The following is a 21,210-nucleotide window of genomic DNA, read 5'->3' on the forward strand; positions in this document are numbered from 1 at the left end:
CTGCATAGGGTTTCCGAGGAGCAAGTGGTGGGTTTGAACAGCTGACCTTGCCATTCTAACTGACTTTGCAGTCCAGTGCTTGCCCTACAGCACCACACTAGGACTCTGAAAAGAAAAATAGAACCAGGTAGAAGGAGGTAGGAATGCAGATTCAAATTGTGTGTTCCCCATGGTTGTTGTGTGCCATCAAGTCAATACCAATTCATAATAACCCTCCAAGAGAGAGTCCAACTGTCCTGCATAATTTTATGGGAGCAAATCCGTAGTTCTTTCTCCTATGGAGCTGCTGGAGGATTCAAACTGTGGGCCTTTCCAGTTAGCAGGTGGGTGCTGAACCATTACATCACTAGAGTTGCTTGTGTTAGTGAAGGCCTCGTTGAGAAGTGAAGGAGGTGAGGGAGTGAGCCAAGCGGAGATCTGGGGGAAAAGCAGTCCAGGCAGAGGTGAGGCCAGTGCAAAGTACCTGGGGCAAGAGCACATAGGGTGTAATGACCAGGGGGGCTGGAGGCTCCACTGAGCTGGTGCCCTTGGAAGGTTGTGTTCTGGCTTAGGCTTTAAATCCTAATGACTAACTATGGGGATTCTCAAGTCATAATCCTATTATTGTATATTACTTTAACTGTGCTGTAGGATAAGCATCGGACTGCTAACCTCAAAGTAGGTGATTCAAAACCACCGGTCGTTCCTTGGAAACCCCATACAGGGTCACTATGAGTAGGAACCAACTTGAAAGCACTTCACAACAACAACAACAACAGAAAACGTATGGATTCTCAAGACATAATGCTATTGCTGTATTGTTACTTTAACTTGAAAGTTGGGTATTTGGTGAGTGATGGGTTACTTTGACTAAATGCTATTTCTGTGTACCTACATGTATATATTAAGGCACTCTGGTAGCGTAGTGGTTACGAATAGGGCTGCAAACCTTAAGGTCAGCAGTTCGAAAGTACCGGTGGCTCCATAGGAGAAAGATGAGACTTTCTGCTCCTGTAAAGATTTACAGCCTCGGAAACCCTGTATAGGGTTGCTATGAGTCAGAACCGACTCCACGGCACTTTAACAACAACAATGTGTGTATATTAGACCCCTGATGTGGTGCTATACGATCAGCGTTGGACTGGGAACCGCAAGGTTGTTAGGTCAAACCCACCAGCTACTCCTAGAGAACCCTATACAGGGTTGCTATGAGTGAGAACCAACTCGACAGCACTTAACAACAGCAGGTGTATATATAAAGGGTCCCTAGGTCCCTGGGTGCCACACACTTAACTGTCAATGTAAAGGTTGCAGGTTTAACCCCATCCATCCAGCCCCAGAAAAGGCATGTTGATCTGTTTCCATAATGATGGTTGTGTTTTGGGTGATCCAGTTGATTCTGATGCACAGTGACCCCCTAGAGGACAGAGTAGAACTGCCCATAGGATTTCCAAAGCTGTAAATTTTTACGGAAGTAGAATGCCGCATCTTTCTTCTGCAGAGTTCCTGGTGGGTTTGAACTGCTGACCTTTCAGTGAGCTGCCGAGCACTTAATCACTGCACCACCAGGACACCTTCTGTAAAGATGACAGCCAAGAAAACCTTATGGAGAAATTCTGTTCTGTCATAGGTGGGGTGACCATGACTAGGCTTGTGCATACCCATGAATTGTTCTTGTGTTGGAGGAAGGCAGTAAACTTACTTTCTTTTTCAGATACAAAGTCATGAAGAACTGGGGAGTTATCGGTGGTATTGCTGCAGCAGTTGCCGCAGGAATATATGTTATTTGGGGTCCCATTACAGAAAGAAAGAAGCGTAGAAAAGGTAAGAATTAGGCCATTGCATTGTCTTCTGTTGATTGGATTCAGGCCCCTGTTCGCACCTATTCCAGAAACAGTAGCAAAAAGGGGACTTGTTCATTTTCTGGTCTTTGGTATCTTTAAGCCTAGGGCCTCCGTTTTTGAAACTGTACTTTCTTTTAACCAGAAGTTCAGTTTTTTAATCACTCATTATTTTACACCTTGTAGTGAAAAGATTTATATACTACAGCGACTTGAGTTTGGATGAGTTTGGAACGCGCTCTGTAATGAAAATTCCAAATGGTCAAGTGTTCCCCTTAATATAAGCACTTGTATTTTTCAGTATTAGTAAGTATGTGATGCATTTGTAGCTTTTCTAAATCACTTACTGCTTATTGTTGTTAGGTACTCTGGAGTCAGTATTTTGACTCCTGTTATGGAATCTTTATGGACACAGATCACCAGGTCTTTCTTCCTCAGAACTGTCGGATGCGTTCAGACTGCCAGCCTTTTCGTTAGCACCCGAGCTCTTAACCGTTGTGTCACCCAGGTCCCTTGGCTAGCTGCTAGACACTCATCAAAGTTTCGATCAAGTCTTTTCATTAATCAGAAGTTCCGTTTACTTGCTTTAGGAAAAAATGCTCCCCTTTGAAATAAATGTTGTATTTACATTAATTAAAATTCAGCAAAAAAGAAAAGAGACCTATGAAGCAAATGTGGCAAAATATCGATCATCGTTAAATCTAGGGATGGTTACAACTGGATTTTTTTCTGGAATTCTCTCCTTTGGTGAATGTTTGAGAACGCTCAATAAAAAGTTGTTTTAGCAGAAGAGTGAAGTCTGCCAGATGTTCCTGATCTCTTTTGCGGACAGACTGATCAGAGTTGTCATGTTTCCCTGCTGATTGTCAGATGAGAACAATCATTGTTCTTGGGGAGTAACAACAGAACAGTTGTTTTCTTCTCGTCTGAGAGTCATTGCTTTATTATTAAAGTAGAGAGACTGAAGAAAGAGGAGAGATTACTAAGTGTCTTTGTACATTCAACACGAACCAGGCTGTGCCTGATACCACCACGGGGTTAAACAGTACCACAGGACGGGATCCTGCTGTTGCATTCAGTTTCCTTAAGGAGGCGCTAGTGCTAGGACCAGGCCTCAGCCTGTGCAGACAGAGCCCTTGACCCCAGTTCCTTGAAAGCACTGACCCTCAGGCTGAGAGTCCAGAAACTCTTGTTCCTGGAGACTTGGCCTAATATGGTATGCTCTTCTCTTCTACTGTCTGTTTGTTTTGTTTTAGGGCTTGTTCCTGGCCTTGTCAACTTGGGGAACACCTGCTTCATGAACTCCCTGCTTCAAGGCCTGTCTGCGTGCCCCACTTTCATCAAGTGGCTGGAAGAGTTTACAAGCCAGTACACTGGTGATCAGAAGGAGCCCCCCACACACCAGTATCTGTCCTTAACGCTGCTACATCTCCTGAAAGGTACCCAGTCGGGAGCGCAAAGGGGATTCTGGAGATTTTCAAAGAAGTCCAAACAGAAGGCAAAGGGTTAACAACCTCCATGTCAAAAAGCATCACACAGCCTTTATGGGGGAAAACAAAGCAGAAAAGGCCCCAGGAAGAACCTACTAGATACAAAGAGGTTTCATTTATTTGTTTTTCATTGGAGGTACAACTATTTATTTTAGAAACAACATAAACACTGATAGTTCTTCTCAGTACAGATCCTGAGAAAAATAACTGGATTGTAGGATAAGAAATGAGAGCATGGTGGCTGTGTAGGATAAGCACTGGACTGTGAATCACAAGGTTGGCAGTTCGAGTACAACAGCCACTCCTAGGGAGAAAAATGAGGCTTTTTCTTCCCACCAAGATTTACAACTTCAGAAACCTTACACAAGGTTGCTATAAGTCAGAACCAACAAATCACTTAACAGCAACAGGCTATGTAAATATTAGTTGTTGTTGTTAAATGCTATTGCTTTGGTTTCGACCCATCGCGGCCCTGTATAGGGTTTCTGAGGAACAGCTGGTGAGCTTGAACCGCCGACTGTGTGGTTCAAAGCGACTTTGCAGTCCAGCACCACATCAGGACTCCATAAATATTAGTAGACGTTGTGAAATTGGTTCCTTCCCTTCCTCCCAGCATTTTAGGCAGAACTGAGTTACGGGACCAAAGAAGTAACAGAAGGGCTAAGGAAGGAAGAAGGAAGATATAGTCCCTTTCCCAACTCTGCTCCCTTTGTTCTGGAAGGTGATGGTCAAGCCTCAGGCAATCAAGAGAGCTGACAGATTTAGGCTGCATCTCCACCTGTCAGCACCCAGAATTACTGGCCACACTCAGGTGGGGGAGTAGTTTCCCAAATCTCTAGCTTCAGAGTCTGAAGCATTTAAACCTTGGGTGTCTCAAGCCCACTGATTGTTCTTCAGAGAAGAACAACCTGGCCTATTTTGACTTGGGACTCATGGAACTCCCAGATACTGCCGTGAGATGGCAGCCCCTTTATTTATGTCCCTGCCCTCTAGTGGTGGCTGGCTCATTGTAATATCCTACGGGGTCAGCAAACTGACCAACAAGTCAAATCTGGCCCACCACCTGTTTGTGTCAATAAAGTTGTATTGGCACATGCCACAGCCGCTCGTGTAGGGATTGGCTGTGGCTGCGTCTGCACTACAACAACACAGCAAAGTCACTGCAGCAGGGGCTGTAGGCCGCAGCCGCCAGGGAAGCCTCAGACTTACATTTTCCACCCTTTTTGTAGAGAGCTATCCTGTAACTCCAAGGAACTCTGGTAGCGTAGTGGTTACGAATCGGGCTGCGAACCTTAAGGCCAGCAGTTCCAAACTACCAGCCGCTCCGCGGGAGAAAGATGAGGCATTCTGCTCCCGTAAAGATTTACAGCCTCGGAAGCCCTGTACAGGGTCGCTATGGGTCGGATCCGACTCGACGGCACTTAACAACAACAACAACATCCTGTAACTCCAGAAACCCAGCTGACTTTGAGTTTTGCCTATTGAACCTGCCTCTATTTAGGTGCTCCCTAGGTAGCCTGATGCTTTGCTTTGGTAATCAGACAAGTGGAGGATTTTGGGACCCTGGAGGAAATGTTGTGCAGATGAGTTAAGAACTGAGTGTGAAGTTGGACTAGATGCATGTTTAAGGATTTTTCTGGAGTCCTGGTGTGGCACTGTGGGTTCATGCAGTCAGACTACAAAGTCCTTTGAACTGCAAAGTCAGTGGTTCAGGCTCACCAGGTGCTCCTTGGAAACCCTATACAGGGTCGCTATGGGTCGGAATCGACTCCACAGCACTAACAACAACAAGAGTTGGGGTTTAGCATCATTTTACTTAATAAGAATCTTGCAACAATTAATTTTCATTGATGACAGTATGTTCAAGTCTCAGAAAACCCGTTAGTTCATGTAAATACTGCAGTCTATGAAAAAGAGCACTTAGTCAGTAGACACCAAGTAGGTTCTGGTAGTGAGCCCTGCGGTTCCTCAGCGTTGATGGGATAAGGCCATAAAAACGCCTGATGAAAGAAATTAATTGCAAGAAGGATTTTAGGATACTTAACTCATTTTTAGGAGTCCTGGTGTGGCCCTGCAGGAAAAAGCACTGGACTGCAAAGCCGGTTTGAACTATAAGGTTGGTGATTCAAACCCACCAGCCATTCCTAGAAAACCCTAGACAGGGTCACTATAAGTCAAAACCAACTCAACGGCACTTAACAACCACACGTTTGTAGTTACCTGTGCTGTGTTGTGTTGTGCTGTGCAGTGCAGATTTTCTGCACAAGTTGTTTGGGTGGTGAATGTAGTCATATCTTTTTCTGTGTGTTTCCAGCTTTGTCCTGCCAGGAAGTTACTGAGGACGAGGTCTTGGATGCAAGCTGCTTGTTGAACGTCTTGAGAAAGTACAGATGGCAGATCTCTACGTTCGAAGAGCAGGTGAACACAAAATTCTGGACACCTTGGAACACCGCCCCCCAGTGGCTTAGTTGGGGTGGTTGAGATATGCAGCTGTGTGGCTGTAGCCCAAGACAAATGCTGGTTTCGACCTTGACATTGGCTGGGCCTCAGTGTCTACTTGTATGGCGTTTTGGTTTCATCCTGTTGTTCGCGGTCCAGAGCCCTCACCTTGTTCCTGCTCTCATGATCAGTGAGGAAATTGCCCTTTCTCACCTGAGGGAGAGAGTGTTAAGCAGCTCTGGTAACACAGTGATTAAGCACTTGGCTGCTAACCTAGAGGTCGGAAGTACAAACCCAGTGAGAAATGATGAGGCAGTCGGCTCTCATAGAGATTACAGCCTATGAGGCAGTTCTACTCTGTCCTGTAGGGTTGTTGGGAGTCAGAATCAACTCCGCGGCTACAGGTTAGACGGTGGTCAGCAGGACAGGACATCCGCATGAGCACAAATGCTGGTAGTTCTTGGTGACTTTGCACTCCGGTGGATGGTAGGGATGCCTGGGTCCTTAGTGATAAGTGGCGTCCACCTGGAGGCCCCAACCCTTTTGGAGACCATGTTCTCATTTTCTCATTTTCTCAGAATCACTGCTTCAGAGGCTGACTTGTGGAGGCTCCAAATAGGGAGCAAATGTTCAAGGGACTCCAGGGCCTTGTGCCAGCCCTGCCCACCCCCTTTTCCACTACTACAGCCTCTCTGACTTCTGGGGGACTTTGCTGTCTGTCCCGCCCCAAGTCCAAGGGAGTGAGGTTCTAGGAACAGCAGTGCCGTGCAGTTCCACTCTCCCCAGCCCCATTTCTTAGTCTGCCTCCACCTTGCAGACATTGTACCACACAGCCTGTTGAGCCTCCCAGTCTGTGGGGCTGAAGTGAGAGGCATTTAAAAAATCCTGAAAAGTGAGATTTGGAAGCTTTATTCCCTGATGTCATAGTCATCTCGTGTTGCACTAAACCAAGACACCACAAGGGGGCAGCGTTCACAAGCAGAAATGTATTCTCTCTCAGTTTATGAAACTAGACGTCCAAATTCAGAATGCCTGCTCTTTGTCAGTTCTGGGGAAAGGTCCTTGTCTCCTTTCAGTACCTTGTAGCCCCAGTATTCCTGGGAGATCTCTATATATCTTGGAATTAATCTTTCCCAGGATCTAGGAGCTTTACAGTACAGGGACCTTAGGTCCAAAAAATGCAATCCATTCTCAGCTCTTCTGTCTTGATGGATAGTAGGTCCCTCCTTCTGTGTTCAAGTCTCTCTCCTTTTATCTCTTGTGAGGTCACATGCCTCACCTTTTGGAGTCTCCTATAAATCAGATCAGGGTAGTGGTGGGATTAAGGGTATTACAGCCCACCATTAATCCTATTAAATGGTTTATCGTATCAGCTCACATCATAGGGGATAACTGCATTTCAACTGCTAAACTGCTGAGAATCCTGGTCCAGTCCAATTGACACAAGACCTTAGCTATCACACCTGCCTTAATTGTTAACATTGTCCCGTTTCTGCTTTAATCTGTGGTATTCCTTGTGATTATCCCAGGTAAGTGCAAGCAGTTAACATAGCCAACAACAGAGGCAGTTTACTTCCGAAACATCAACCACTGAAAACCCTATGGAACACAACTCTGCTGTGACACACAGGGTAGGCCGGAGGCAAAGGTATACACCTTCATTAACGCCCACCATGTTGAAATGTTTTCCCATCTAGAAAGTGCTTTTTCAGTTCTCTTCTGGTAACTGGAACTATTTAGCTGCATTTGACTGAGTGACTGAGATTTATTTCCAAGGGCATCACTAATTCTCCTAAGTCACCTCCATCTCTCAAGTATCACTGAAGTCTCCTGGCTCCCGCGCAGCCCACAGCAGTCCCTGACGTGCTGGTGCTGCGTGTGTGAAAGTTCACTCACTCTCTGAATGCCTCAGAGCATGTAGCACAGGCCTCATCCACATCTGGGTTATTCATAAGTCACTAAGGAGTTACTGTTCTGATCCCTGTTTTATACTTGACAGCACTGTGACTCAGAGAAGTGAAGTAACTTACCCAAAGTCACACAGCTGTTTAGGCGACAGGACCAGGATTAGAGCCAGTCTGGCACGAAAGTTCCACCCTCTTCTACAACAACCCCGTTCCTCTTCTCAGGGCCAAGTGGCTACACAGCTGATGGTGACAGAGGAGGTTTTCCTCCCTTTTTTAGTGAAGGCTCCTGGGCCTCCCAGAGTCCTGATGTGGTACTGGACTGCTAACAATAAGGTCAGCAGTTGAAACCCACTAGCCGCTCCTTGGAAACCCAATACCGGGTCGCTATGAGTAGGAACTGACTTGATGGCACTTAACAACAACACCTGGGCTTCCCAGGAATCGCTCCTCTCCCAGCTCCCTGGCTTATTGGTCAGAGCAGGGCCCTGGCCCAGGTGCCATGGGTAAGAACTCAGTGGCCACCTGCACCCCTGGGTTGGGTGTCCCCTCTCTTTGCTTCTTTGAACCTCAGATCCTCTCCCAGGAGAGAGTCACGTCTGCCTGCCATGAACGTTTATTGATAGAGGCCACCAGCAGGTCACTGTCATAGCATGGGGGCGGGGGGGCAGAGTGTCAGCAAGGCCATTTCAAGGCAGGCCAACAAGACAATAAAACCAATCCCGTGAGACACCTGGGGGCGGACTGGGGATGAGAGCAGCAGCAGTGGGGCCACTGCAGCTGAGCCATGCATGTAAGAGGGGCCTGTGAGGCCCTGAGGCCTGGCTGCCGAATGTTCAGATAACAGACACCCATCTGGAGGGGCTGTGAGGATGCAGTGTTTGACTAGTGTGACCATCAGCAAGAAAATGGAGGAGTAAGTGCTGCTGGGCCTGCGAGGCCTCGGCAGGAGCCTGGCTTCTGTACAGTGTGCGCAGGAGTATGCCGTGGCAGCTCCTTAGGCCTGCTGAGATGTAACTTCCCTTGGGAAGTGGCCATTCTGGGGGGACATTCGAAGCTGTGGCAGCTGAGCTTGAGGTGGAGCAGGCAGCGATCCTGTAGAGACTGAGGGTGTCACCGGAGCTGCAGGGCTCCTGCTGAATTGCTGAGGAGCAGGGTTGAGCGGTGTGGAGGCAAGAGGTAGAGAAAGAGGCAGGCCAAGTCCTTCTCCACTGGAGCATGCTATGTGCAGAGGCCCTGAGTTGGGGATGTGTTTGGTGACAAAGGCGGCAGCAGAGCAGGTGGGGTAAGTGAAGGGGAGCTCAGGTGGAGGGGCAGATCACAGTGAGAGTCTCAGGAAGGCCCAGAGCTGAAGAGCCAAGTCAGGAGTGTTTTAAACCATCTCTCTGGTCCTTGTGAGTCGGGGGAGACCAAGAGAGGAAGTCAGGAGCCACAGAGGAGGCCAGACTTGTTGGAGGCTTAGGTTCCTGGGGGGTCTAGTGGTGCTGAAAAGAGGCAGTATACTAGGGAATAGGAGGAGTGTTCTGGGAGGGAACCCTATCTACCCTGCAGGATTGAGGGAGTTTTGATTTTTAGGGAGACGGTCATTTGCTCCTTAAAGAGCTATCCTGTGTGGGCCATCCCAGTAAAGCTAAGCCCGACTCAGAGACAGCTGGCCCCAGCTTGCTTTCCTTCACTGTCCTCTTGGGCCTCTGGTCTTCATTAGGAAAACGGCTAGGACAGGCCTGTTTCTGTTTAGTGAGCTGGGATTTACAGGAATGCTGGTGGTGGTAGATGATGCTGACTTGATTTTTGACCCATAGCACCCCCATATGACAGAGTTTTCTAAGCTGTCATCCACTGAGTCAGAATTGGCTCGATGCTAACAAGTTTGGTTTTTGCTTTAAAATCTTTATGAGAGCAGAGAGCTGGATCTTTTCTTCCATAGGTAGAAAGACCCGACTTTTTTTTTTTTTTTAATGAAACTCAATGAAGAAAGCTATTTCAGTTTACTCTTCTGGAACATTTTTTTTTTTTCTATTCTATCACATGATAAAAAAGGTGGAGTGAGTTTTGAAGTCAGCTTCAAAGGTATAAGGTGGCATATTCAAAGATGGCTTATATTCCCGGGTCACCTCACCCCACGTGCAGTCATTGCTGAGTGGGTTTGAACTGCCAGCCTTTTGGTTAGCAGCTGAGCACTTACCACCAGGAGTCATTTCCACTGAGCTGGAGCACCTGAGCTGCATACTTTTTAGCCCCGATGGTAGGGAGCAGTGTCTCTTGCTGCCGCCTGCTGATCCCTGCCAGGAACTTCCCGATGCTGCCCTGGCCACGCCCTTTCTGAAGAATGCTCTGCCCTTTGACAGGATGCTCACGAACTCTTCCACGTCATCACCTCATCGTTGGAAGATGAGCGAGACCGGCAGCCCCGGGTCACACACCTGTTCGATGTGCACTCTTTGGAGGTAAGTCCTTCAATTGTCAGTACCTTGGATGCTGTTTGCCTGTGTTTAGTAACAGAAGCCAAACAAGTGTACGCTTAGCACAACTTTAAATTTAGATGTTATAGTCAATAAAACCCAGCAGTGAGAGTGAGGATGAGGGCAGGGTGGGAGGGAGGAAGGAAGATTCTTTCTTGGCAGCTGATGACTTTGATGAGGGACGTCAGCGGCTTTGAAGCGACCCCTTTAAAAACATGTTGGCTTTGAGAAGAAAGAACGTATGATTTCTTTTCTTCCATTAAAGTTGGCAAGAAACCATAGGAATGCTAACCAAGTTCTCAAAACCATAAGAATGTGCAGGAAGCTGATCAAAAGGGGGAGAAATATTCTGGAGAGGGGGAATAGGTTCTGGTGGCATTTGCTGAAGGAATATGGACAGTAAGCAACCAGAGAGGGGAAGTGTGACAATTTTAGGAACCTGGCCTCTTTTTGGTACATGGTGCCGTCAACAGAGAAACTTGGGAGCCTCGGGATGGGCTGAGAGTGACGAAGGTACGACAGGAGCGTTCTCAGTCTGTTTCTTTTTTCCCTACAGCAGCAGTCAGAAGTTACCCCTAAACAGATAACCTGCCGCACAAGAGGTAGATGTTTCCCACTGAAATGTAACACATCTGATGAGTGCTTTTTAGTTATGACAACCTTTTACTTTTGTTACACTTTGTTATTTTCCTGGTGACATTCCAGTCCAGCTCAAACACGTGCTGTGCTTGAAATGATTCCCTGGATGACCATCTTGAATTGTCCCTTCCTACCATAGCCCTACTCCGTTCCCTAAAAACAGGATCATTAATACCTTGAACAAGGATTTTCTTTCTACCTTGTTGAATTGATCCTGTGAAGAACTTAAGAGGCCACATCTGCTGTGTCCTCAACATTCCTGCCCTGGCCAGTGCTTAGTGCGAAGGACCACAGCCCTCCTTAGATGGAAACGGTGGTTTTCTTACAGGGAAAGCTCACAACATAAAATTGATGCGTTGATTTCCTTGTGCAATTATAATACCCATTTCTGTGGAGAAGTCCAACTCCTAGCAACCCTGTAAGACAGAGTAGAACTGCCCCATAGGATCTCCCAACGCTGCCATGTTTACTGCCACATCTTTCTCCCATGGAGTGACTGGTGGATTCGAACTGCCAACATTTCGGTTAGCAGCAGAACGATTAAACACATTAATAATAAGAAGTAATATATTTTTGAGACCGTGTTGCTTGCCAGGCACTATAGTATCTCATTTAAGTCTCGAAAAAACTCAGTGAAGTTGAGGATCCTGGGGATAATGCTGTAATTGTTATCCCTCTTCACGGCAAACTGAAACTTCCAGAAATTGAAATGACTTCCATAGTCACGTAGCTAATATGAAGCAGAACCAGGACCAAGTCCAAGATTGCTAGACTTTGGTACCGCTGTTCCGAACTAGCACATTACACTGTGTACATTGCCTCCCTCTCCCGCCCATCCAAAGACAACCCCAGCTTTCCAGATTCTTATCCTGTCTTATTTCTACCCTTCACATCACTTTATCAAATGTCCATCACACTGTTTCTCATCTCAGACATTTGACGCAAATGTTTGTGAGAAGGTGTTATTTAAGCACAACTTGCTTTTTATTTAAACAGGACTGTCCCATTATATAGAAGCACATTTAAAGACCTGTGATAATCCTCATGTGAAGGGAGTGGGGTGTGGTTTTTGATGGAAGCCCATGAGGAAATGTGTTTTTACCTTTGACCTCAGAAACATGTTTATGTTATTCTTTCCTGATGAGGGAGTTTCTACCACATGCTGAAAAAGGAGGGTAAGTTTTGAAGTTAACTCCAAGGGGTTTACGGAGGCATATCCAAAGCCGGTTTGTATTCCAGGGTTCCCTCACCCCATGTCCAGTCACTGGAAGGCTCAGCACCCTTTCCATGGAAGACTTACCAGTAATATGGTCTGCAAACACTGTGAACACCAGGTGAGCACAGGGCGGTACTTGGTATGTTCTGTTGAGGCTTTTAAGTTAGCTTTGTGTGAGGGTCTTATTTCGGGAGCTGACAGCTGCTGCCCCTTTTGGCACCACTGGCTCGTTGTTTGGTCCTTAGATGGCATCTTGAGCCCCAAGAGCAGCAGACCCCCTGTGAGCCAGCAGAGGTTCCAACTTATAACGACCCTGTATAGTTTCCAAGGAGCGACTGGTGAGCTTGAACTGCCTACCTTGCGCTTCAAACCAACCTTCTGTCCAGTGCATTAACCCACAGTGCCACACATAGAATTGATGTCTATCTATTTACCTTGTAGCCTGAGACCTTGAAATAATTTACTTACTTGTTTTAGAAGTTTTATAATCACTTCCTTAGAATTCTCTATGTATGGTGTCTGTGAATACAAAGTCCTTCTTTCCTTCCAATCTCCATGCCTTTTATTCACGTTGCATTCTTCTACTACATTATTTTAAATGACAGCATAGTATTCCATTCTGTAGATGTGCCATTATTTATTGAAGTGTTCCCTAGAAATTTAGACTGTGCACATTTGTGCTGTTAGGAATAGTGCTGGGGTGAACATCTTTGTAGCTATACCCAGAATCATTTCCTAGGATAAAATCCCAGAATTGCTGGGGTGGGTATGTAACCTTTTGGTTTTTCCATGTTATCCATTAACATTTTAGTCTGAGGTGGTTTTTATTTGTAGGTGGTTTTTTAATGGAATGCACTTCTAACTAAGTTTGTGTCTTTTAATGTTGGGCATGTAAACTGTAGTAGTCTCTTTCATAGTTATATATATCCCCATTTATAAAACCTGAAACTGAACCCTTCCTGGGTTTCTGCAACCTTTGTTTCAGAGTCCGGTTCGATTTGATACCTTTGATAGTCTTTCACTGAGCATCCCAGCTGCCACTTGGGTAAGTACTGATCTGTGGTTTATTTTGAGTCTGTGTCAAGACATTGAAATCTCAAAGGCCTGTTAGGCATTTCATGTGACTTGGGTAGTATGTGTTCCTCAGACACATGATTGTTGGAACCCTAATTGGCTTTAATGTATAGGTAGGACCTGAGGGGCCCCAGCGGGATGCAAATTTAATGTATTTGGCTGCTGACCAAAATGGTGGTGGTTAAGTCGACCCCAAAAGTGCCTTGGAAGAAAGATCTGGCAATCTCTGTCTGGAAAATCAGCCCTTGAAACCCTATGGAGCGTAGTTCTACTTTGACATATATGGGATCACCACGAGTCAGAATTGACTGGTTACCATGGCCTGAACTTGAGGCATAGGAAGGTGGATGTTTTTCTTGCTGCAGAAGCTTTGTCGTTTCTGAGCGTGTGTGTGTATGTGTTTATATTACACTCAAGCTCAGATATTTAAAACAGTGTTGAACTCCATACTTTGCTGCAGTATCACCTTCCTGTCATCTTGAACCTGTCAGTAACAGGAGGTGTGGAGTGCATTGAGCTCCATGTTTGTTGAGGAAATGTTTGGTTGTATGGATCCCCCTGCTGCCTGCTGGTGGTTTCAGTGTAGCTCCCCACCAAATTGTAATAATCCGTTTTCCTCGTCTCATACTCTAGGGTCACCCGCTGACCCTGGACCACTGCCTGCACCACTTCATCTCATCAGAGTCCGTGCGGGACGTCGTATGTGACAACTGTACGGAGGTATGCACTTATCCTCAGATGTCATTGCCAGTCTCGTATCCCTAACCTGGTGTGGAGACCAGCAGCCTCAGAACCGTGTCTCTTCTCCTGATGAGTTTTGTGTCACCCCCAGAGTGCTGAAGAAGACATGCCTACATCATACCGAGATGGGTGGGGCCTGGTCGCTCCACTTTGTCACAGTTGCCAACGGGCCCTATTGTCTCACATCTTGCCTTTTCACCTGTGTACTTGCCTGACATGCACAGCCCCTCCCCGCTGTTATAAGTAATTGCATTTTACCTTCTGGAGTTCACAGTAACTATGTGGCATAGAAAGATGTTCTGATGGATCAATGGGTAAGCACTTGGCTGCTAAACAAAAGGTCGGTGGTTCAGACTCACTAGCCACTGCACAGGAGGAAGATGTAGCTAGTTTGCTGCTTTTGTAAAAGTAAAGTTGAGAAAGAAACCCATTTCCATCAGTCAGTTCTGACGCATAGCAGCCCCCTACAGGATAGAGGAGAACTGCCCCCGAGAGTTTCCAAAGCTGTCATCTGTACAGATGTGCAGACTGTCCCATCTGTTTCCCACAGAACAGCTGGAGGCTTTAAACTTCAGAAGTTTCGGTAGCAGACGAGAACTTGACCACTGTGCCCACAGGGCTCCTTGGAAACCCTCTAGGGGCAGCCCTCCCTTCTCCATCCTGTAGGTTCTTGTGAGACGGAACCCACTCAGTGGCAGTGGGTTTTTGTTTTGGGTGTTGGTGTGGAATCGGTTTTGAAGACAGAGAGCGCAACGGATGACATGCCAGTGCAAGTTCACGTTGACTCTGTCTCCTCTTCCCTCCACTGCTAGTGTGATTTAATGGGAACAGTTCACAGGTGAAGGGCAGGCTCATGTCCAATGTCTTCTACGGGCACTGAGCATCTGCCCACCGGGTCCCACTGTGTCAGGCACAAGTGGATGCAGCCATAACCCCAGCCTGACGTGCGCGTCTCCAGAGATGTCCTGCCTCGTGCACCTTTGCAGAGAAACAGCATTTCTTTCATTTCAGATAGAAGCAAAAGGGACAATGAATGGGGAAAAGGTGCAACACCAGAGGACCACTTTTGTCAAGCAGTTGAAGCTCGGGAAGGTGAGGCCACCACCCACACACGCCGCCATGTAGGTTGGGCTGGGTGTCCCCAGTGTGCCCCACTCCTGAGACCGCTCGGCTCTTTCCCTGCAGCTCCCTCAGTGCCTGTGCATCCACCTGCAGCGCCTGAGCTGGTCCAGCCACGGCACTCCCCTCAAGCGGCATGAGCATGTGCAGTTCAACGAGTTCCTCATGATGGACATCTACAAGTACCACCTCCTAGGTTCCCAGTCCGGCCAGCACAAGTCGAAACCCAGCACTAGCTCCGGGCCGGCTCTGGAGCATCAGGACGGTCTAGCTGCCCCCAAGGCAGGTGTGTGGAGCTGACTGGCCAGGAAAGAAAAGGGGGAGGGGCTTGCATAACGACTTCTTAAGTTTGGAGAATGGAAGGGTCGGAGGTAGCCGAGAGAGGAGCTCATAAAAAATATTGATATTCTGTACCAATGAGATGTACCATTTCCAAAAACTATTTTCAGATGAAAATGCACAGGGAGTGAAGCTCTATTGTTCTGGCTTCCTGGTCTTATGACTATTCAAAACATCACATCATTCCAGTGAGTTTTCTCTCTCAACGCAGTCATTCCATTTAGACAGGAAATGCCCTAGCTCCAGGTTAGTGAGGGCCATGTGTTGATACTCATTCCTTATGGCTCTATTGTCTAATTCCATTCCTGTCTCCATTGGAGGTGAATCAGTGACGCAATGAACAAAACCAGACCGGTTACTGTCATGTCATCTCTGCCTCCTGGCAACCCCATGGGTGTCAGACTATGTTCCTTAGGGTTTTCAGTGACCTATCTCAGAAGTTGGCCATCAGGCCAGTGAGGTGCCTTTGGGTGGACTTGAACCTCTGTCCTTTCAGTTTGCAACTGCGCTCCTGAACCATTGGTACCCCCAGTGATACAAGGGAGCTATGGTTACTTTCAGTCTTAGTGCAGAGAAAGGAGTGGAGGGACGGTACCCGGAGCAAACAGCAGGGGGCGCTGGAGCTAGAATGCAGTGATGGGCAGTTTCATAAAGGTATTTTAGGAATCTAGGAGCCCTGGTGGTGCTGCTGTGGACTGCTGACCACAAGGACCGCAGTTCAAACCCACCAGCTGCTCCACGGGAGAAAGATGAAGCTTTCTACTCCTGCAAAGATTTACAGCCTCGGAGACCTGATACTGGGTCACAAGAACCAACTTCATGGCCGTGAGTTGGAGTGAGTAATACACTGAGGTCTCTATAGAGTTACTGGTGAGGAAACTAAAACTCAGTAACTAAGGCTCCTGGCCTAAATGAACCACCCACATGCTGCTTCCAGTGAGGTTGGGATTGTGTCCCCGCACCCCAGCCTTTCCCCGATCAGTGTCCCTCACCACCACCGAGTGGTCTGGTGAGACATCATTGCTGGGAGGTCAGCAGATGAACGTAGGGCTGGGGCAGGGTGAGGGCAGAGTCCTTGGTCCTTGTTTTTAATCAAGTGCCTTTCCCCCTAGCTCCTCCTCTCCCGGATAGGGAGGTGCAGGTCTGCTTGTGTTCACGGCAGGGTACTCAGGCTAAAACTCCAACAGTGAACTCTCTGGTCCTTAAAGACCCCCAGACAGGACACTTAAAAGGAAAAGAGATGTCAATATCATATTATTTTGAAATCTATGCCCAACAACTTTTATTATAGTGTTACATGTATGTTGGTATTCTTTAGGAGTTGACAGAATTGAGAATGTTTAGATTGATATTCTCAACAAGGGGCAGTTCTCCCACCCCCCACCTGGGGGACATTGGGCATGATCTGGAGACATGTTTGTTGGCACAGCTGGGGTGGGAAGTTGCTACTGGCATCTAGAGATGCTGCTAAGTACCGTACAACACCCAGGACAGCCACTGCAATAAAGACTTCCCCAGCCTAAAACATTGGTAGTGCCAAGGCTGAGAAACCTGGGTTTAGATCAGAATGCCAGTGTATTAGCTACTGCTGACTGTTAGCCCAGTACTGCTAACCCAGTGTGACAACCAGATTGGAATCTCAGCATTTCCAAGTTGTCGAGGCTAGCAGTGGACCAGAAGCCAGGTACAGGTACACTTTCCTACTGGGTAGTAAGAGACAAGATTGGGGACAAAAAGGTAAGAGCTCTTGTAAATCAATAGGCTTTGAAATGAAATGCTTTTTTTTTTTTCATTGTAGCATAATTGTTAAGAGTTGATCTTCTGCCAGTACTGAAAGCTGCTACTCATTTTAATTACCTCCGGCTTTTTTCTCTTGCAGTTCTGAATCAGCCAGGGGTCCCCAAAAGACAAATGTTTATGAATGGTGCCTGCTCCCCATCTTTACTGCCAGCACTGCCAACTCCGATGATGTTCCCTCTCCCAAGTATTCCTGACTACAGGTGAGCTACACCTAGCACAGAACTTCATTCGTTTTAGGCTGCTATTTCTCCTTTCTAAGGCGCTCTGATAGCGTAGTGGTTACGAATTGGGCTGTGAACCTTAAGGTCAGCAGTTCGAAATTACCAGCTGCTCCGCGGGAGAAAGATGAGGCTTTCTGCTCCCGTAAAGATTTACAGCCTTGGAAATCCTGTACAGGGTCACTATGGGTCGGAACCGACTCGACAACACTTAACAACAACAACAACATTTCTCCTTTCTAAAAATGAACTCTTCATAGAGGAATTTTTAAAAACTTAGAGATGAGTCTTTCTTTCACTTTAAGGTGGAGTTTCACTATGTCACATATCCCCCAAGGTCCCTGGGTGGTATAAATGGTTTGCAATCAGCTGAGAACCTAAAGGTTGGTGGTTCAAACCCACGTAGTGGTTGTTTGGGAGAAAGGCCTCCATCAAGCTGACAGCCAAGAAAACCCGGGGGGCGGGGGTGGCACTGTGAGCAATCCAACAGCAGTTAACAACAATTGCCCTGGTTATTTCTGTCCAAAGTGGAAATAACAAAATAAGAATTAGAAAAATACCTAAAATATAAAAACCTGTATGTGTTGTATATGTGTGCATGCACATATGTTGTTAAGTGCGTTGAGTCGGTTCCAACTCAGAACGATCCTGTATAGGGTTTCTGAGGAGCAGCTGGTGGGTTTGAACTGCCAACCTTGCAATTTGCAGTCCAATGCTTATCCAACAGTGCCACACCAGGACATTGTGCACCTACATGTATCTATTAAATCTTTAGGGTCTCTCACTCTGAGAGCTGTGAGCGTGCACACAAATGGACATCTGGCCAGACCAGTAAATATAATCTGTGTCTTAGTGGTTGTATGGTGTTACTGTGTGCTGTCCCGTCAGTTCTGACTCATGGTGACCCTGCATAGGGTTTCCAAGGCTGCAAATCTTTGGGGAAGCAAAAAAGCCTCATCTTTCACCCGTGGACTGGTTGGTGGACTCAAACTGCTGACCTTCCTGTTACAGCCCTACTGCCCTACTGCGCCACCAGGACTCCTGTATGTAACTCAGTACTATACAAACACTGGTAGCATAGTGGTTACGAATTGGGCTGCGAACCTCAAGGTCAGCAGTTCGAAACTACCAGCTGTTCCACAGGAAAAAGATGAGGCTTTCTGCTCGGGTTGCTAACCTCAGGGCCAGCAGTTCGAAACTACCAGCTGTTCCACGGGAAAAAGATGAGGCTTTCTGCTCGGGTTGCTAACCTCAAGGTCAGCAGTTCGAAACTACCAGCTGTTCCTCGGGAGAAAGATGAAGCTTTCTGCTCCCATATAAAGATTTACAGCCTCGGAAACCCTGTACAGGGTCAATATGAGTTGGAATCAACTCCATGGCACATAACAACAACAAAGATTTACAGCCTCAGAAACTCTGTACTCCACGGCATATAACAACATACAACCACTCTGTACAGGTGTCCATTGTATGTACCATTGTATCAGTGTCCTGTTGAACACATGGGGTTCTCTGGTTTTTTGATGCCTTCTATAGAGCCTTTCTGTGCCATTTGTGAATTGCATTTGTCCCTCCCCTCCAGCTCCTCCACGTATCTCTTCCGGCTGATGGCTGTTGTTGTCCACCATGGAGACATGCACTCTGGACACTTTGTGACTTACCGCCGGTCCCCACCATCAGCCAAGAACCCGCTGGCAACCAGCAACCAGTGGCTGTGGATTTCTGACGACACGGTCCGTAAGGCCAGCCTGCAAGAGGTTCTGTCCTCCAGCGCTTACCTGCTCTTCTATGAGCGAGTGCTGGCCAGGACGCAGCCCCAGGGACAGGAGTACACGTCAGAGGAGTGAGGGCCTATGCACCGTCCACACCGTTCAGGAAAATGCCATCCATACTGTGTGTGTTACGCAAGCATTCCCACTAGTGTGTGCTCAGAGCAGGCTGAGGCTCCGGGCAACTCTGTGAGCAGCATTGAGGGGTGGGAGAGCATCATCTACCACCAAGTACAGGTCATTAAAGAGACATCCCACTCCAGAAGGCCTTTTTATACACTACCATGTTAGGTGTCATCTGAGGGGCGTCAGGCTGACCCTCTGATGTGTCAGTATAGTTTTTCTTTTCTAATGAGCAGGCCCATACAAATTGTTGACAAGAATCAGTGGAGTTATTAAAGGCAACAATTGAGAAGAAAAAGTGCCTTTCACTTTGGACAGCCTTTGTAGCACAACTATTCTGGAAATGAGACATTATTTAGGAGTCACATAAACAGTTTTTTAAAATCTCTGTTCCTTCAGATACTTAGCAGAAACCAGAGAACAGTTCAAAGATGCCTGAAGAACACACCGTACCCCCTTTTTTATGTCCTTTTCTAATCTCTCAGTTCTTTCTACGTGGTAAAGATGGAGCTGTCAAACCAGGCCCTCGGGGAGAGGCTGCCACTTGCCTGTTGCCTTCACCTTTTGTACATGAACTCATAAGAGCAGTGGTTAGATTAGAAATCTGTTCAGAGAGCCCCAACCCAGCACTTTGTGAGCGACACATGGGGCTCGTCTGCTCTGTAGAATACTCTAGTTCACTGGGATCCTTTGTGGATGGCTGTGTTGAGATCCCACAGCTTGATTTGAGAGCTGCATTCAGAGGGAAGGACCCGGACCGGGGGACTGCAGTCTCTCTCGACCTCAGTTTATTTGTAAAGTGAGGGGATTTGTCTGATGGCCACGAAAGCCCAGCCTTTGCCACAAAAGAAAGTGGCTTTGATTGATTCATAAACACACAGCTACAGCTGACATGCAGTACTGCTTTTCAGCTGCTCATTTTGTTCTATGACATGATTAGAAAACTTCCTTTGTTTCCAGTAACATAATATTAAAAAAATATATATTGAGCATTTCCTCCCTTTTCAGGTGTCTTATGAACGAATGCACAGGGTGGCTATGAGTCGGAACCGACTCTACGCAGGAACACAGCCCAGAGCTGAAGGAATTTTGATGACACAGTACTACCTATGTTTTTCAGCATTCTGGTAGCACAGTGGTTAAGCACTTGGCTATTAACCAAAAGTTGGTTCCGAGAGAAAGATGTGGTCATCGGTTTCCAAAAAGACCCACCTTGGAAGACCTGGGGCTCCGTGTCCACCCTGTCCTACTGGGTTGCTGAGTGGGAATGTCTGCTTGCCAATGGCTCATGCAGTCACCGAAGATTTTTTTTAAAAAAAAAAAAAAAAAAGATACCAAATGCAACTGGACTCTTCTAGGGTAAGGTTGGGAATTCAGAAGGTCACATGAGGCAAGGCCAAGCCCTGTGCTGCCCGACCTGGATGTTGATGCCTTGGCGTATCAATGGAAAGTGCCAGAAGCCACCAGGCCAGCATGCATCTTAAGGACTCAGTGACTCTCACGATTAAAGGAACATACTATGGAGGGACTCTGGGCCACGCACACCTCCAACCACCTGTTCTGTCCCTTGCTGATGTCCTTCATCCCATGGCCGACCCTGCCTTTGATGTTAAAACAAGTGTACCCGCTGTGCCGTGAGCTGCACTGCAAAGGTGGAGCTTGGAGTCATTCTCCATCTGCCACGGCTCCCTCTTTGAGAGAGCATCCGTTAGAGAGAGGTGGCAGACTGAAGGGGATAATCCTTTTATGGGTTCCTTGTCAGCAGACCTTTAGTCAGAAAACGGGTAAACCAAGGTTGTAAAAGTGAACCTTGCCTGTACAGTCTACTCATCTGACTTAAAGCTGACTTCCTCATTTTATAATTTATTAAAAATTACGTAGCAGCCAAATCTAATTTCCAATTTAAAATTCTTTACAAAGTTCTCGCAGTTACTTGCTGCTTTTGGCAGAAACCTAAGTTAAACTAGTAGTTGATATCCTAGTGACTGTTGATTGATGTGTTTGCTGAAAGTCCTTTTGTATTTGCCATGTATTTATAGCAATAAAAGAATCATTTT

At 46.9% G+C, this 21,210-nt stretch overlaps 1 protein-coding gene across 1 annotated transcript in view; it reads left to right on the forward strand.

Moving 5' to 3' along the window:
• USP30 (ubiquitin specific peptidase 30) overlaps window positions 1-19,108 on the forward strand; it is a 35,430-nt gene extending 16,322 nt beyond the window's left edge. The window contains exons 2-13 of the mRNA XM_006870433.1: window positions 1,694-1,803; window positions 3,077-3,259; window positions 5,625-5,728; window positions 10,002-10,100; window positions 10,672-10,717; window positions 11,994-12,088; window positions 12,956-13,015; window positions 13,678-13,764; window positions 14,797-14,877; window positions 14,971-15,190; window positions 17,123-17,243; window positions 18,844-19,108. Coding sequence (XP_006870495.1) covers window positions 1,694-1,803; window positions 3,077-3,259; window positions 5,625-5,728; window positions 10,002-10,100; window positions 10,672-10,717; window positions 11,994-12,088; window positions 12,956-13,015; window positions 13,678-13,764; window positions 14,797-14,877; window positions 14,971-15,190; window positions 17,123-17,243; window positions 18,844-19,108 — 1,471 coding nt within the window. The remainder of the gene's footprint in view (window positions 1-1,693; window positions 1,804-3,076; window positions 3,260-5,624; window positions 5,729-10,001; window positions 10,101-10,671; window positions 10,718-11,993; window positions 12,089-12,955; window positions 13,016-13,677; window positions 13,765-14,796; window positions 14,878-14,970; window positions 15,191-17,122; window positions 17,244-18,843) is intronic.
• Window positions 19,109-21,210: the final 2,102 nt, after the last annotated feature.

This window comes from Chrysochloris asiatica, unplaced genomic scaffold (assembly GCF_000296735.1).
Source record: "Chrysochloris asiatica unplaced genomic scaffold, ChrAsi1.0 scaffold00142, whole genome shotgun sequence".
In the NCBI taxonomy this organism is placed as follows: domain Eukaryota; kingdom Metazoa; phylum Chordata; class Mammalia; order Afrosoricida; family Chrysochloridae; genus Chrysochloris; species Chrysochloris asiatica.